The following is a 14837-nucleotide window of genomic DNA, read 5'->3' on the forward strand; positions in this document are numbered from 1 at the left end:
ACAGACAGACAGACAGACAGACAGACAGATAGATAGATAGATAGATAGATAGATAGATAGATAGATAGATAGATAGATAGATAATGTTTACAAAGACCTAAGGAGAAGGGAGAATGACAGTTATTGTTCTGGAGATGAATTAGTTGTGAACGTATTAAATATCATATGTGAATATGCATTGTGAAATGATTACAATGGGCTGAGCATGGTGGTGCAGGCCAGTAATCCCAGCATTCAAAAGGCTGAGGAGGGAAGATTGGGACGTTTGAGGCCAGCCTGGTCCACACAGCAAGACCCTGTTCAAAAAAAAAGGATTGCAATGGAAAAATGTATGAATATTGTCCCAGTAACAGAATGCAAATGTAGCATACTAGAAAAGAAAGTACACTTAAGTAGTTGTAAACATTCCCATTCTGCATAGTTCAAGTAACTTGCCCAAAGTTTTCAAGTCTTCTCTAACTCAGGCAGGCTCATTCCTGTTAAGCAGATACTATGTGCACATTCATTCATTCCCTCTGTCAAACAGATGTGTTCTTGAGGGCCTACTCTGCTCCAGGCAGTGTCCTTGGTATAAGCTATCTGAGATCTAAGATCCAATCGTCCTAGCTTACCTTGAACAGAACACGTACATCCTGGTCCTCATTCTCCAGCGCCCAGAGACGCCTGCGCACAGTCTCCTGTAAAGATGCATTGACACCCTTCCTGGAGCGGCTCTTCACACAGAATGAGAGAGTCAGGTCTGAAAGAGAACAGAAAGGAGCCAGGCTGGTAACCATAATAATGTCTCTGCATCGGTGACCGTTCTGCATAAAGAAAGGTTGGCAGCTAGTGCCAAGTCTCTGCTTTGAACACGGTGACCTTCCTGGAAGCAACGTGGTGGCAGGAGACGCTGAGATGGACAAGCCCAGCCAGCAGGAGATTTGGTTTCACCTAAAGTCACCCTTTGGTCACTGGTTCTCATGCACTAATAAGGCAAAATGCTGCTGACTCCACTGTGTTCTTGGAACAACAGACGCTAATTCAGGGGGTTTTCTTATATGGCCCAAGCTGACAGATGATAAGCAGAATGACTCAACAGCAAAAAACCAAGGGCAAGGATTGTCTCATTATTGAAGACACACAGACACAGTTTCAAACAGGGAATAGAAAGAGCCTGTTGTGATAAGCGTGCATCTATTTACAGTTTATAGACTTAGAAATACTCTAAATGTAACTCTTTCACAAATCTATGTCCCAAGAAGAGGTACATTTTTGGAAGGGTGTTGGACCACCGTAGTCACAAACAGAGCAGGAGTTTGAGCTTTCTCATCACATGTTAAAGATGTGGTGGTGAAGTCACCTTCCCTCCTGAGACTATTTCCCACCTGCTAGCTAGGGACTTGAGTGTCACCATACAGAGGGACATGTGAGGCAGAAAGGCCTATGGAACAGTCCTCCTTGGCACAGGATCAGCTCACAACAATGGTGCCTGCTACTGCACAACAGAAGCCACATCTCCTATAGGCTTGTCTTGGGATTTCTACTACAGGGTTCACCCCATGGTCAGCACTGTCTAGTGACAGCTCTTGCTTTGTGGGCTTGACTGAAGTCTCTTAAAGGGAACTCTGTAAGACATGAATTGAAATTAATGTTTGTTTTCTGCCATAGTGATTTCCAAATCTTTTTCTCTTTCTACAATATTCATATAGAGGCCCCTTCTGCATAGCCAGCCTCATAAGCTCATTCTACACATTCAAATAGTCATTAAGTTAACAAATATTTACTCAGAGCCTATTACCTATGAGACATGTTTGTATTATATCAAATACGAGCATGTCCTCTACATGTCCATTCAACAATCCATGTCTTTGTCATACATTTTCTGAGCACCAACTACACATGAAAAGCTCTTTAAGGAACCATGTTGAATACACAGTTACTGAAAAAATTTATCCCTGCCCCCCACCACCACCTTAAAAATCTAATCAATGATATATTTCTCTAACCCAGAAAGTATATATGAAGCTTCTAATGCAGTTTCTGAAGTGCTTTGAGTAACAGCCTGGGAAGGTTTGAGAGCAAATCAACATGATAAAGTCATGCTTGCAAAGATGCCTTTGGAGGAGGCACATGGAAGGGACAAGAGAGAGGAGTCTGCAGGTGGGCAAGGCAAAGGAGTTCCAGAAACAGTCTACATGGAAAGTGGTTTTTCAAATAGCGCTTATTTGGGGGATTGCAGTACCTTGACTCATATTCTGTTGCAGAAAACATTTTTCCTTGTTTTTGGATGAAGCTATACACTCGCTGGATGTGTTTGGATCATTGGACCGGCTTTCTTTACCTGAAGAAGATAAAATGAGAGTTGGTTCAGTGGTTAAGAGTGCTGGCTGCTCTTGCAGAGGATCTGGGTTTGGTTCCCAGCACCCACATAGTAGCTAACAACCACGCATAACTCCAGTTTCAGGGGATCCAATGCCCTCTTCTGGCCTCCGTGGGCATTGCATGTCACGAGTGCACTTACATACATGAAAACAAAACACTCCTACACATAAAAATAAACGGCCAGACCGCTGCCATCATGGGTCGCATGCAGGCTCCCGGGAAGGACCTGTCGCAGTCAGCTCTGCCGTACCGCCGCAGCGTCCCCACCTGGCTGAAGCTGACGTCTGACGACGTGATGGAGCAGATTTACAAGCTGGCCAAGAAAGGCCTGACTCCATCCCAGATCGGTGTGATCCTGAGGGACTCCCATGGTGTTGCACAAGTCTGTTTTGTGACTGGTAATATAATTTTGAGAATCCTTAAATCCAAAGGACTGGCTCCTGATCTTCCTGAGGATCTCTACCATTTCATTAAGAAAGCAGCTGCTGCCGAGCGTGGTGGCCAGACGCCTTTAATCCCAGCGCTCGGGAGGCAGAGGCAGGCAGATCTCTGTGAGTTCAAGGCCAGCCTGGTCTACATAGTTTCCAGGACAGCTGGGGCTACAGGGAGACCCTGTCTCAAAAAAGACCAAAAAAAAAAAAAAGGAAGCAGTTGCTGTTCCCAAGCATCTTGAGAGGAACAGAAAGGCTAAGGGTGCTAAATTCCACTAGATTCTGATAGCAGAATTCACTGGCTGGCTGGTTATTACAAGACTAAGCAGGTCCTCCCACTCAATTGGAAATATGAGTCATCCACAGCCTCTGCTCTAGTGGTATAAATTTGTCCTGTGTACTGAAGCAATATAAAGCTACTTTAAATAATAAAAATTAAAAATATAAATATAAATATAAATTTTTTAAGTAAAAGAACTGTCATATATGCTATCTCAGTCCTGCAGCAGTATGAGTCTCCTCATCTTATTAAAGATTCCCACCCACAGGTCAAACCAATTCTGTACTTAGTACACTGAAGGTACTTTATGTATGCAGAACCTACACATACCATTACAAATCTAACTACAGAAAGACCTAGGTCAGTGTGTGGCTAATGGGAAGACTGAAGTAGAGTGAAAACGAATGACATCATTAGAGAGATGTCCAAGACGTGGTTGCAACGGTTTTGAAATGTGTGACTATCCCCATGTTGTCCTCCCTTTCACCCAATAAACAGGGTCCTTCATGTCTGAAGTCCCTATCCTCCCAGCTTTTAAAAATGTTCCTGTCTTTGTAGCTTTAGAAGTATAGTGAGAAGGACAGGGCTGTGGCTCGAGACAGCATGTTCACCTAGCTTGCTCAAGGCTCTGGGCTCACTGCAAGCACCACCACCACCACCAAAAAAGGCAGAGAGCAAGAAGAAAGATCGTGGGCTAGTAAGACGGCTCCATGGGTAAAAATGCTTTCGCCCAAGCCTGACAATCTGAGTTCAATCCCCAGGAGCAAACCAACTCCTGCAAATTGTCCTCTGACCACTACATAATGCATGCTTATCTCGTGGCACGTAGGTATGTGCATGTGTGTGTACATGCAAGCTTGTACACACAATCAGTCGTCGGTGCAAAAGCATAACTTTCACTTCAAAGGGGATAAGAGATAGTTTATTCTGGAGCCAAATATGAGCGACCATGGCCCGGGAACACAGATGTAGGCTCCCCCAAATTCCATGTTCCATCGTTATAACAGTAACATTACATTTTTATAGTAACAGAACAAAGGAAAGTCATAAATCAAAACAATTTTCAAATACATTGGTGGATACATTCAGTAGGAAGGTCACAGCAAAGTGGGGGGGAGGTGGTTTCCGCTATAGGTCTCAGATGCTATCTGATGACATTCTTAGCTTTTTGATTGGTGAGACCTGGTGGTCTGCTAAATTAATACATTTTATTAGTCACAAGAATGTTAATTCAGAAGTAGAGGGAGGCAAGGTGTGGCTATTTATTTATGTCCCCAGATAATTTGTGAATAGACTCTGGATCTGCAACATTCCAAACTCTCCAGTCATTGAAGTGTATATCAGTTGGTTGGCCTTGCAGGAAATTCAGCTCAGGATGCAGGAGTTCTTTCTGGGAATTGTCTTTCATACAATCAATCAGTGTTTTTAAAAATATCAGGACACTGGTTAGAGAATAGGATGTTAGAGAAATGGTATCTTGATTGCACAAGGTTGAAGAAAAAGGAGAGAGCACAACTGAAACACATGAGGAAGTAGATTCAGAAGGCCAGGGACATTTACTCAGGTCGCTACAGACTCAAAGGTGTGTCCACCTTTCTGTCCTCAGTTCCCAAGCAGCCCATGTAGCTCTTCTGTGTTGCAGATCCCTGGGAAATAAACATACTTAGGCTCACAGGTTGGACACCACTACTAATGTGTAACCCATAACAATTCTTCATCCGGTGGCTCTTCAGATATCTGCCTCTTTCACGGTATCCTCCAAATACAAAGGAACTCAAGTCTTTAACACATTAATTTTGTTTGCTGGACTCTGTCCTTCCAACCATGACATTTCTCAAGGACTGTGCAATGGGACCAGAACCTTATAAGCATAACCTGGACCTAAGAAAAAGGGTTAAGAATCTTGGATCAACCACTATTTTCAAGTCACTGATATAATCTTCCGAGTTGCCTATAAAATTTAGGTCAGAGACAAGCAGGCCTTATAGGTCTTACATTCTGGGCCTGTGGTTCTAATGGCATAGCCCAAATACGAGCCAGGCCACAAGTCATCACAGTCACTCAGGCTGACACCGAACTTCAACCTTCATACTGCTACCAAGAGCCATGGGCTCTCCACTGTGTGGCTCCACAGAGGCATCTTGACACCCACTGAGGTCCTTCCCTTTCTTCACAGTAGAGCCATTAGCACTGTTTGGAGTGATGCACAGTGACAATGCAATGGATTTCAGCTTGACTGGGCAGAAGGAAAGGCCCATCAGTCTCCAGTTCTTCATCCAGAAAATCTTGTCAGTTGTTCGGTGCTAAAAGCTAAGCAGCTTAACTGAAAATCTGGCAGTAATGAGTTATAATCAAACAGGATCGTATTTTAGTTCTCCCCATAGGGATCAGAAGTAACCAAAACCAAAAAGCATTAGCTTGGAATCATGAAGCATGAGAAGGTGGACAAATGAGATCTCCCACGGGCTGGGTAAATGGACTTGGACAAAGCATCTGACCTGTCTGCCTCTGAGGTCTTTAATTTCCCCAGTTATAAATGAAGGAGTCACCCAAATCAGCCCTTCTGAACTCTGGCTGCTGCCTATTTGAGTCCTCCAGGTTGCTTTTAAGATACTTGTGCCTGGGCTTCCTCACTATGAATTCTGACTTTCATGGTCTGTAGTCCAGCTATGGGGATTTTGAGGGGTTTTTGCTGTTGTTTTTAATTCTCATGTGATTCCAATTCAAGCCAGGGTTGAGAACCACATGAGCAAATGATGCTTCTTAAATTTTCATCACCTTGGGTACTGATACTCTGCTCTGAGGTTGAAAGCTGAGGTTCTGCATTTCTAGCATCTTCCCAAATGATAGTCTCACCACTGGATAGAGAACCACACTTGGAGTGGTTGCCTGCTGTCCTGCCCTACAACAAAGTTCAACTACAGGCTATCAAACAAACATCTTTTCTTCCTCTCCCACAGAGTGAATTTTTAGTTTGAATTGCTTAATGTCGTTTATAAATCAGAACCTTTTACATAACCCAAATGCTTGGGTTTGCTTTGAAATCTGTAAGATCTGAAGCTCAGTCTTCATCATCATGCAATCAGCCAGGAAAGTGGTTGCTGTCCTTCTACAAGTCACTTAAGGTCTAGCCACCATGGGCCCTACCCATCCAGCTCTTCTTTACCTTCTGGTGTTGACAAATTTGAAAGTGTGTCCTTGCTGCAGAACTGAGACTAGAGAATGATCTGACAGTGGCAGTCAGTCAAGTAAGTCTACTTCAAGAAGGAAAGTCCAGGGTGGTAGCCTTGCTGTGGGATGGAAGGTGCACAGCTTGTAAATGAGATGCAAGGTTTGGAGCAGATAACCACAGTTTTGCGCAATGTGATTCATTTGTGTGCTGCCTGCAGCACAACTACTTGGGCACTTGTTTTTTTAAACGATGTCTGGAGTTGAAGACATGGCACAGTGGCAGAGCACTCGCCTAGTGTGCGTGAGGCCTGCTCTTCTATCACTAGTGCCAGGGAAGGGAAAACATTTAAAAGAGATGTCTCTAAAAATTAAAATTGCAGAGAATGCAATGATTTTCTGTATGTCTTGAAGTTGCCAGTGATTTCCTAAGAAGGTTGGAAAAGGCACTATGTCCTATCCCCAAACAATGTATAAATCACAATGCATTAAACTTAGGAATGTCTGCTAATCAAAAGATATGATTAAAAGAGTAATAAGCAAGTGGCAGGATAAAAAAAAATATTGGTGATGCATAAATGGTCATTGAAGGACTTGAAACTAGAGTGTATAAAGAAAGAAACTGAGAAATAAACAGGGAACTTACTAAACATACAACCAAAAGGCTCAGATAGGCCTTCCATCAAAAACAGTATTCAAATACCTAATACATGTATCAGAATTTGTTCAATTTCATCAGGAAAAAAAAAAGTAAGAGCGCAATGGAACATTATTACACAGACCAGCTAAAATGAAAATGATAAAGGCAAGTGTTTATAAAAACATAAGGCAACTGGAACTCTAATACTGCCTGTGTGGGAACAAATGGAAAATGTTCCATTTGGCAAGCTGACAGTTTGAATTCAAGCTGAAAATATACATACAATAAGACTCTTCAATTCTACTCCTACATATGTACCCAAAAGAATATATGCATATATTCACAAAAAATCTACTAAAATATTCAAGACAGTACTGTTCATAATAGCCAAACCTGAGCAACAATTCAAATGCCTATTTACACTAGAATGGAAAATTTAACAAAGATAGACATAAATCCAATATATCAATGAGAGTGAGCTAATTATAACCACACAAACACACAGGTCGATTTACCTTGTGAGACATTTATCATGCTGTGCACACAGTCTCATGCAACAATTCTATGTGGATGGTAAGTTTTAATTAAAAAGTGAATTTAAAAAGTATCTCTGGCCGGGCATGGTGGCACACGCCTTTAATCCCAGCACTCGGGAGGCAGAGGCAGGCGAATCTCTGTGAGTTCAAGGCCAGCCTGGTCTACATAGTGAGTTCCAGGACAGCTGGGGCTACAGGGAGACCCTGTCTCAAAAAGAACAACAACAACAACAATAGTATCTCTGAAGACTGGCATAGTGGCTAGCACACACCTGTAATCTCAGCATTTGGAAGGCTGAGGCAGGAGGACTACGAGTTCAAAGCCAGCCTGGGCTACAGAATGAAACAGTATCTTTACAACTCTATCTGGGACTATCTTGGAGTAGTCTGGATTTGTGCATTTTTAACTAAGACTATGTGGATTTTTACCAGAATGAGAATCCTCAGCCCAGTTCACCTCTGGCCTCAGTGTCCATGAAGTGGAGGAGCAGCTCCCTGGGAAGCAATTAGGAAGCCTGAAGAGGAGAGGGCATTCCACAGGTAATTGTTGCAAGGAGTTTACAGTTTATAGTGCTCTTCTGCACAGGAAGTCATATTTCAGCATGAGGGAGTTTAAGATTGAGCTGAGCCTTGGAAAACAACTAGAAACAATTCAAAGCAACAAAAAGCTCATAGAAGAACTACCTTAGGAAAAATATGTAATTTTTTAATGACAAACAGATAACAAAAATAAACCAAAAGGCCTAGAGTGGCTATTGCTGAGTCATTTTTTATCATTTCTTCCATACTTTAGTCAACTTTCCAAAAACTGCAAACGCATGCATTTGTTTCCTAATACTGAAGGCAAGAAGAGAAATAGGTAAGAACAAGTGGCAAGCAGACAGTCCTAGACTCAAACCTTGACTTCTTTTTGAGTCATGTGATCCATGTCAGTTCCTAGGGTGTTGACTTCATCCCTAGCTCCAAAAGTGGGCCCACCGCTCAAGCATAGTCCAGTTATTTTATAATGTGCCAATGTCATGTGACCAAATTTAAGCCAATGAGAACTAGTTCTCCTATCCTCTTAAGAAAAAGATTTCTTGGGCCTGGAGAGATCTCTAAGCTTGACCACTCTTGCAGAGGACCCGAGTTCGATTCCCAGCACCACAAGGCAACTAACAACTGTCTGTAACTCCAGTTCCAGGGGATCCAATACCTCCTTCTGACCTCCACAAGCATTGCACAACACAGGCACACTTACACACATGCAGGCAATACACTCATATACATAAAATAAAAATAATAAATTAATTAAAAAGAAAAAGTACACTTGAACCTGGGCCTGAAAGCCTGAAACTATTGACTCCACAGCAGAGTGAAAGCCTGCAGAGGTGGAACTGCCCTGCATAGATGGAACCCGCCCTGAATAGACGGAACATGCCCTGCTCTTCAAAGACAGCTTCCCAATTAGATCATTTGAATAGCATGATCCAACCACACTGGAAGAAAATAGGTAACCCTAGACTTTTTCATGTATGAATCAGCAAATTATTTTGATTAAAGCTGGCTTCGTTCTTACTATTATTTATGAGAAAAAGCTGCTAACACTCATTAAGAAAAACAGCACAATGTGATGAATCATACCTGTAATTCCAGCACTTGAGAGGTAGAGGTGTAAGGTTCAAATGCTCAAGGTCATCCAGGGCTACACAGTAAGTTCAAAACCAGCCTGGGCTACATAAGATTCTGCCTGACTCAGAAAAAAATTTAAGGTTTATTTCCTAAGTACCAAATGGGTTTCCAAAGTAACTATACCACTGTATTCCCATCAGCAATGGCAGGACTTCTAGTTGCTCCATATCCTCCCCAACACTTGATATTATCAATCTAACTTAGCTAGTCCAGTAGGTATGTGTTTGTCTCAATTTGCCTTTTTTTAACAACTGATGTTAGCATTTTTGCATGCTTATTTATTGTTTATATTTTTTCACATGGAAGTGTGAGTATAAACATTCTGTTGTTTTTATTGGGTTATTTACCATTTTATTCCTGATTATAAGAGTTTTTTAAATATATGTTCTGGATTCAAGTATCAGATACGTGTTTTGTAAATATTCCCCCAGTCTGTCACTTGCTTTTTTGTTTTCTTGGTAGATTTACATGGGTAAGAAGGTAAGATCACCAACAAAGAGATCACCTCACTAGGCGTGAGGGTAGCCATGCAAGTAGTCAGTAAATATGGTAGAGTCAGGAGGGACAAGCATTCTGAGACAGGCAGAGGTGTGTCCATAAGCAGTGGGAGCTACGGAACATTCTTGACAGTGGAGTAGCATGATAAAAGTGATCATTCTCTTGAGAGGAGCATGGGAAGACAGAGGGGGGATGCAAGAGAGGCAGAGAGGCCACCTAGAAAGCTGTTAGGAAGCTCAGGGGTAGGAGAGTGTAGACTGTAATCCTGGCAGTGTGAAATGAGGGAACAAAGTACTGATACTGTGTTTTAAAGTGAGAAAACAGAAGGCACTCTGACCTACTAAATAAGAGATCAAGATGAGGAAGAAGCAAGCAGCACAAAAAATGTATGTTGGGATATTTAGGCCCAGATATGAGTGATGGTTTTACCAAGGTCACACGGCAAGCTGGCAGAAGACTCCAAGGCCATCTAAATCACCGGGGGACCTTGCTATTTCTGCTACAGTATGGGGCCTTGGAACTCTAAGGCCAAAGGTCTCTGTCGAGGATGGCATCTCAACATAAAAACCTGCTGGAAATGAAGCCTACTCCCTTCCTCCTCTTTTGGCTTCTCTGCCCTCACACCCACCTCCACCCCCTGAGTTAAAGAAGAAACTCAACAATGAATACTTTCTTGCATGTCTTTTTCTCCACCCACATTTTTTTTTTATTCTTTGACCCACACATACCATGAGCAATTTTATGAGGTAAATCCACATTCTCCTTACTGGGATAAATATCAAATTAGAACTACCGCATGTAGCCATATGGTGTATTTCAGAGTGCAATGTTGAGGGGCGGGGAAGCAAGCTGCATAATGGCATCATTTTGTTTCGGTTTAAAAATCTACAGTTTCTTTGCAATGTTTGAGTGTACGTGACTATGAACTGAGAACACAAAGCCACTGAACTCATGGAAGTGGTTAACTTTGGTGAGAGAGAAAGGGAATCAGATAGGAAAGCGCATCCAGGGGACCCTAATTTGTAATGTTTTTACTTCTGCAAAAAAAAAAAAGTGAAGGAAATAAAGAAGTTCTGATGTCAACAGGGCACAAAATAGAAATGTGTTAGAGTAGATGGTACATTCATTATCCCAACACTGTATGATCACTGTGTTAAAAATTCCTTGCCATTCTTTTAAATTCAAAGGGATATATATTTTTTACTGTGGGTATTCCCCCATATTATATAACCTGTTATTATTATATCACTGAGTCAGACTTAACAGAACAGCCTGTAAAGAGAGTAACAGTGTTCACAAATGTCTCTACATCTTCTATATAAGAATCCCCCACACACAAAAAAAAAAAAAAAAAAGTGTGGAAGACAAGGGATAAGTGCTAGCAGCTTCTGACATGGCTTTCTCTGTGATCTGAAGAGAGCACTTGTTACCAGAAACTCGCAGGTGGGGCAAGTTGGAGGTGCTGGTAACTAATCAGGACCTGCCCTCTCACCATGTGCTAGTGGGAGATTTCTGCTGCAGTGAGAAACATCACCAGGGGGAGCCGATGCTGCCAGTAGGGTCTACATGGGAGAACACAGCTTGCTGGGCATTCGTGCCAGCCTTAGTTACTGCTTCACACCAGGGCAAACCCAGGCAGCTGCCCGGGGCACCATACTATCTTGAGCCATCCCTCTTTCCTCCTTTACCCTCAAGGACAATGTGTTTTGTCTTCATTATTGACTCCCACTTTGACAGACAGTAGCAGAAGCAGTCAAAGCAAAAGAACACAGACCTCTCTGCAGACATCTTGCAGTAGAGAATTATAAAGTAAGGATGAGGTGTGGTACATATCAGCTAACAATAGAACAGCTTGCCATCACTGAGAGTCATCAGAAACCAGGAAAACACACACACACACACACACACACACACGCACACGCACACGCACACGCACACGCACACGCAGTCCCAGCTAATCTCATTGTCTCATCTGATCTTCTCCAGAGTTCCCTGTGATTGGAATCACAATACAATGACACACTACCAGAAAACTGAGGGTCAAAGATCCTAGCGATTGCCCAAGGTCACATAGCTATTAAGTAACTCTGAGATGCATCTCAAGTTGTGACATTTCCCTAAGATAGACGGGGAATTAGGTCGGAAATATTTACACCATCTGGCCTTAGATACACCCTCCCTCAAGAAAAGCCAAAAGTGTGTGGAGAATAACACAGGGAGAATGGCATGGAAAACCCTGACTGAAATAAGTAGTAGGCGGACTCCTGGTGAAACAGTGAATCCAGGGGGCCAACCAGATACCAACGGCAAAAAAAAACAAAGGTGAAAACACAAAATATGTGGGTGAGTGTCAGGGAGCTTTGTGGGCATCTTTAGTATAAGTTTCTTTGTTTTACACTACAGACCTCTGCTGTAATGTGACTCTTAGATAGCAGGAGAGCTGTTCCCACCTAAGCTGGGGTCAAATGGCAGGGGCAGAACTCCCACAGATACCTCCCAGAGGATCACATCTCTACTTTGTAAATGACCAAACAGAACCCAAAAGTATGATGTTCCAGGGTCATAGGAAACTCATTAGTAAGACTTAATCTTTATTGTGCTAGGCTGTCTTCTGTGTTTAACATGTAGACAAGTCTACCACAATCCTATGAGGAAATCATTGTATTTCATAAAATCTACAGATGAGGATACTAAAACACAGAGAAGTCAAGTAAGTTACTCAAAGTAAATAAAAGAACCAAGATCAAGTGCAGACCCCTTGGCCTAAAGCCCAGATAGTTGACCAAGGTGACACCTGCCTACCTGGAGATAATCAGAATCAGATCTGGAACCCAGGTCCCGGACTCCCAGGCCAGTGATCCTGCATGCCCTCTAAGCTGCACCTGCTCCCCATGAGGTACAAGGACAACAGGACTTAGGGAAAAGGTTTGAAAAGTTAATAAACCTAGAAATTTGAAGAAATAAAAATGTCACAGTGTTTTGTGCTGTTTGGGGTTTGTCTGCTTGTAGGGTTAGGTCCTGGGAGGCCTTGTATGGGAGGCACTCTCTGCTGTAGGTTTCAAGATATTTAGGTCAGGACAGCCTGCTTCAGGTTCACTGTAAGGATCTTCAGTGCCTTCTATGAGCCCAGCTCACAAGACAGGAAAGAGATTAGCCAAAAGGAAAAGCCCTCAGCCTCGGGGAGGGTCTCTGCTGTGCTGCTAGAACCATGGTGGTGCTCCAAGAAGACATGTGACCCTAAGAAGGTTCAGGAATGATGCCTTCCAGCAGTACTCCTGTCTCCCAAATGAGTTCTCCCCCAGTCCATCCCTATATCCCCAGAACCACCAGTCAACCTGATAAATGTCCTATAAAAGACCACCAGGTCCCATTTGGTTCAGCTTTGAAAAGCAACATGAGCTTTCAAGCTTTCGTTAGAATGACCAACTCTCCTGGTTTGCTAGTACAGTCCGGGTTTTGAAGCTGACTACAGCTTCCCAGGAAAGCCCCCAGCAAAGAGCAAACCAGGAAGGCTGATCACCATGTGTCCAGATACTGGACAGCCTCTTAGGACAACTTTCCATGCCCTCAAACTCAACAGGTCAAAGGCCATCATAACAGGTAGGAGGCAGGAAATCACTTGTGCTTCCTCAACGGCAGAGGCCCTGATGGAAATAGCACAAGTTGACGGAGGCCAAATTTATGGCCATTCGTAGGCCACGGAGGAACTCACTGTGGAGCCTTTTTCCTGCCCTAGGGAATCTTGGGAAGAAAGGAAGGAAGGGCTTAGTCACACCCTAGGAGTGGCCGCCAAGAGCAGCCCTCGCTCCCCCTCTGCAAAGCACAGACCCGGCTAGAGAGCCTCTTTCTCAAGAAAAGTAGATGTTTCCCAGACTTCTCTCCGGTATTGCACTCAGAATGGCAAGTAACAAACTAGAGTGGGAGGAGAGGCGGCAAGAAAGTACAACCATCTCCCAATCTTGGAAAAGGCAGCTTCACCAACCCATTAGCTCCCTGAGCCTTTCCTGGACCAGCCAGCTTGGCTATACCCCAGGCCTCAGCCCCTCGGGAAACTCACCTGGGCCCCAGGGCAGACTCCGCTCCCCAGGGATACAGAAGCAGCCACCCATGTGTGCACCATCCTCCTGGGGCCAAGGCCCCTGGGAACACAAGTCAGAGGAGCCTTGGGAGCCTCCCATCGGTGTCCCGCCTCCCGCCTCCTCCCTGGCACACGAGGGACCTAAGGCTGCTCAATACACAATGCAGCCTTTGATATCCTGCAGCAATGCGGAGGCCAGGGAGGGTGGGTGGGGCCACCCTGCCTGGCTGCCTGATAGTCCTTGCACTGTCAAGCCCTAGCCTGGGGAGCAGCTCCTCCCTGCCTCTCTGCAGACTGCTTCTCGACTATCAGGCTGTGGCACATTCCTCTCATTCTAGGATCCAGAAACAGTTTGGTTCTTGTGCGGGGCGCCAGGGCAGAGGAGGGCAGCGAGCATCCAAGATATCAAGGCTGTTTGTTCTTGCTCTTGCTCTCTCCCAGATGGACTTAGCCCACGCAGACTCCCTTGCAGGCTCTTGGAAAGTCACCCTACCCAGCCTCTCTGCAAACTGCCTTCCTGGCTGTTCCATAAAGCTGGAGCTGTGAGTGCAGCATCTTGTAGCATCAGTGAGCCAGGCCTGGCTGGTAGATAGTATTGAACAGGCAAGTTCCCAGCCTGGAAACCCCACAGTCCCAGTGGAAGGGAATCCAGGAAGTCACCTGGTGTCACCCAGCACTTTATGGCTAAAGGGCTGGACTACCAAATACATTTAAGAGGACAGGTATGTGTGAAGAACTGGTCTCACTAGACAAGCCTCTTTTAATTTCAAATGGGCAGTGATACAGGCCAATGTCTATCACAAGGAGGCTGAATTTCGGAAAATCTGTGAGATCTACAGGTCGCACTGCATGTCTATAAGGCTATTCAGAGGCTGCACTGCTCTAACAAGCTGCAGAATCACTGGTCAGAGTTCCGGTCCTGCCCAGAGCAAAGGTACGTGGGAGCGGCCCAAGGACAAGGAGATACTTGCAGAGAGAGGCAAGGTCTGGGCAGGCTCGTGCCACAGGCTGGAGGCTGAACTCGCATGTCTCACAGTGTCTTAAGGAAGGGCAGTGGCCTGGTTAGGTTTATGTTCTGGGAGGAGCACTGGGTGACAGTGTGAAGGACAGAGGCAGAGTCAGTCTCCTTGGAGTAGTCAAGGGTGTCCACATCACTTACAGGCCCAATAGGGGG

General features: G+C 44.1%; 2 protein-coding genes across 5 annotated transcripts in view; one reads left to right on the forward strand and one right to left on the reverse strand.

Moving 5' to 3' along the window:
- Nucleotides 1-13767, reverse strand: part of Sh3tc2 (SH3 domain and tetratricopeptide repeats 2) — a 48594-nt gene extending 34827 nt beyond the window's left edge. For all 4 annotated transcript variants that reach the window (XR_003850331.1, XM_008837892.3, XM_029565822.1 and 1 more), the window contains exons 1-3: nt 13643-13767; nt 2222-2320; nt 612-739 (exon numbers count right to left, since the gene is read on the reverse strand). Coding sequence is in view for 3 of the 4 variants with exons in the window: in XM_008837892.3 (XP_008836114.2) it covers nt 612-739; nt 2222-2320; nt 13643-13763 (348 nt within the window). In the remaining variant the exon portion in view is untranslated. The remainder of the gene's footprint in view (nt 1-611; nt 740-2221; nt 2321-13642) is intronic.
- On the forward strand, nt 2547-3178 carry LOC108491079 (40S ribosomal protein S13-like). Its single transcript, XM_017799316.2, is given in 3 exon segments — nt 2547-2855; nt 3010-3075; nt 3078-3178. Coding segments are annotated over 3 exon segments (465 nt in total). The 5' UTR covers nt 2547-2557.
- Nucleotides 13768-14837: the final 1070 nt, after the last annotated feature.

Source organism: Nannospalax galili, unplaced genomic scaffold (assembly GCF_000622305.1).
Source record: "Nannospalax galili isolate Female #2095 unplaced genomic scaffold, S.galili_v1.0 scaffold19, whole genome shotgun sequence".
Taxonomy (NCBI): domain Eukaryota; kingdom Metazoa; phylum Chordata; class Mammalia; order Rodentia; family Spalacidae; genus Nannospalax; species Nannospalax galili.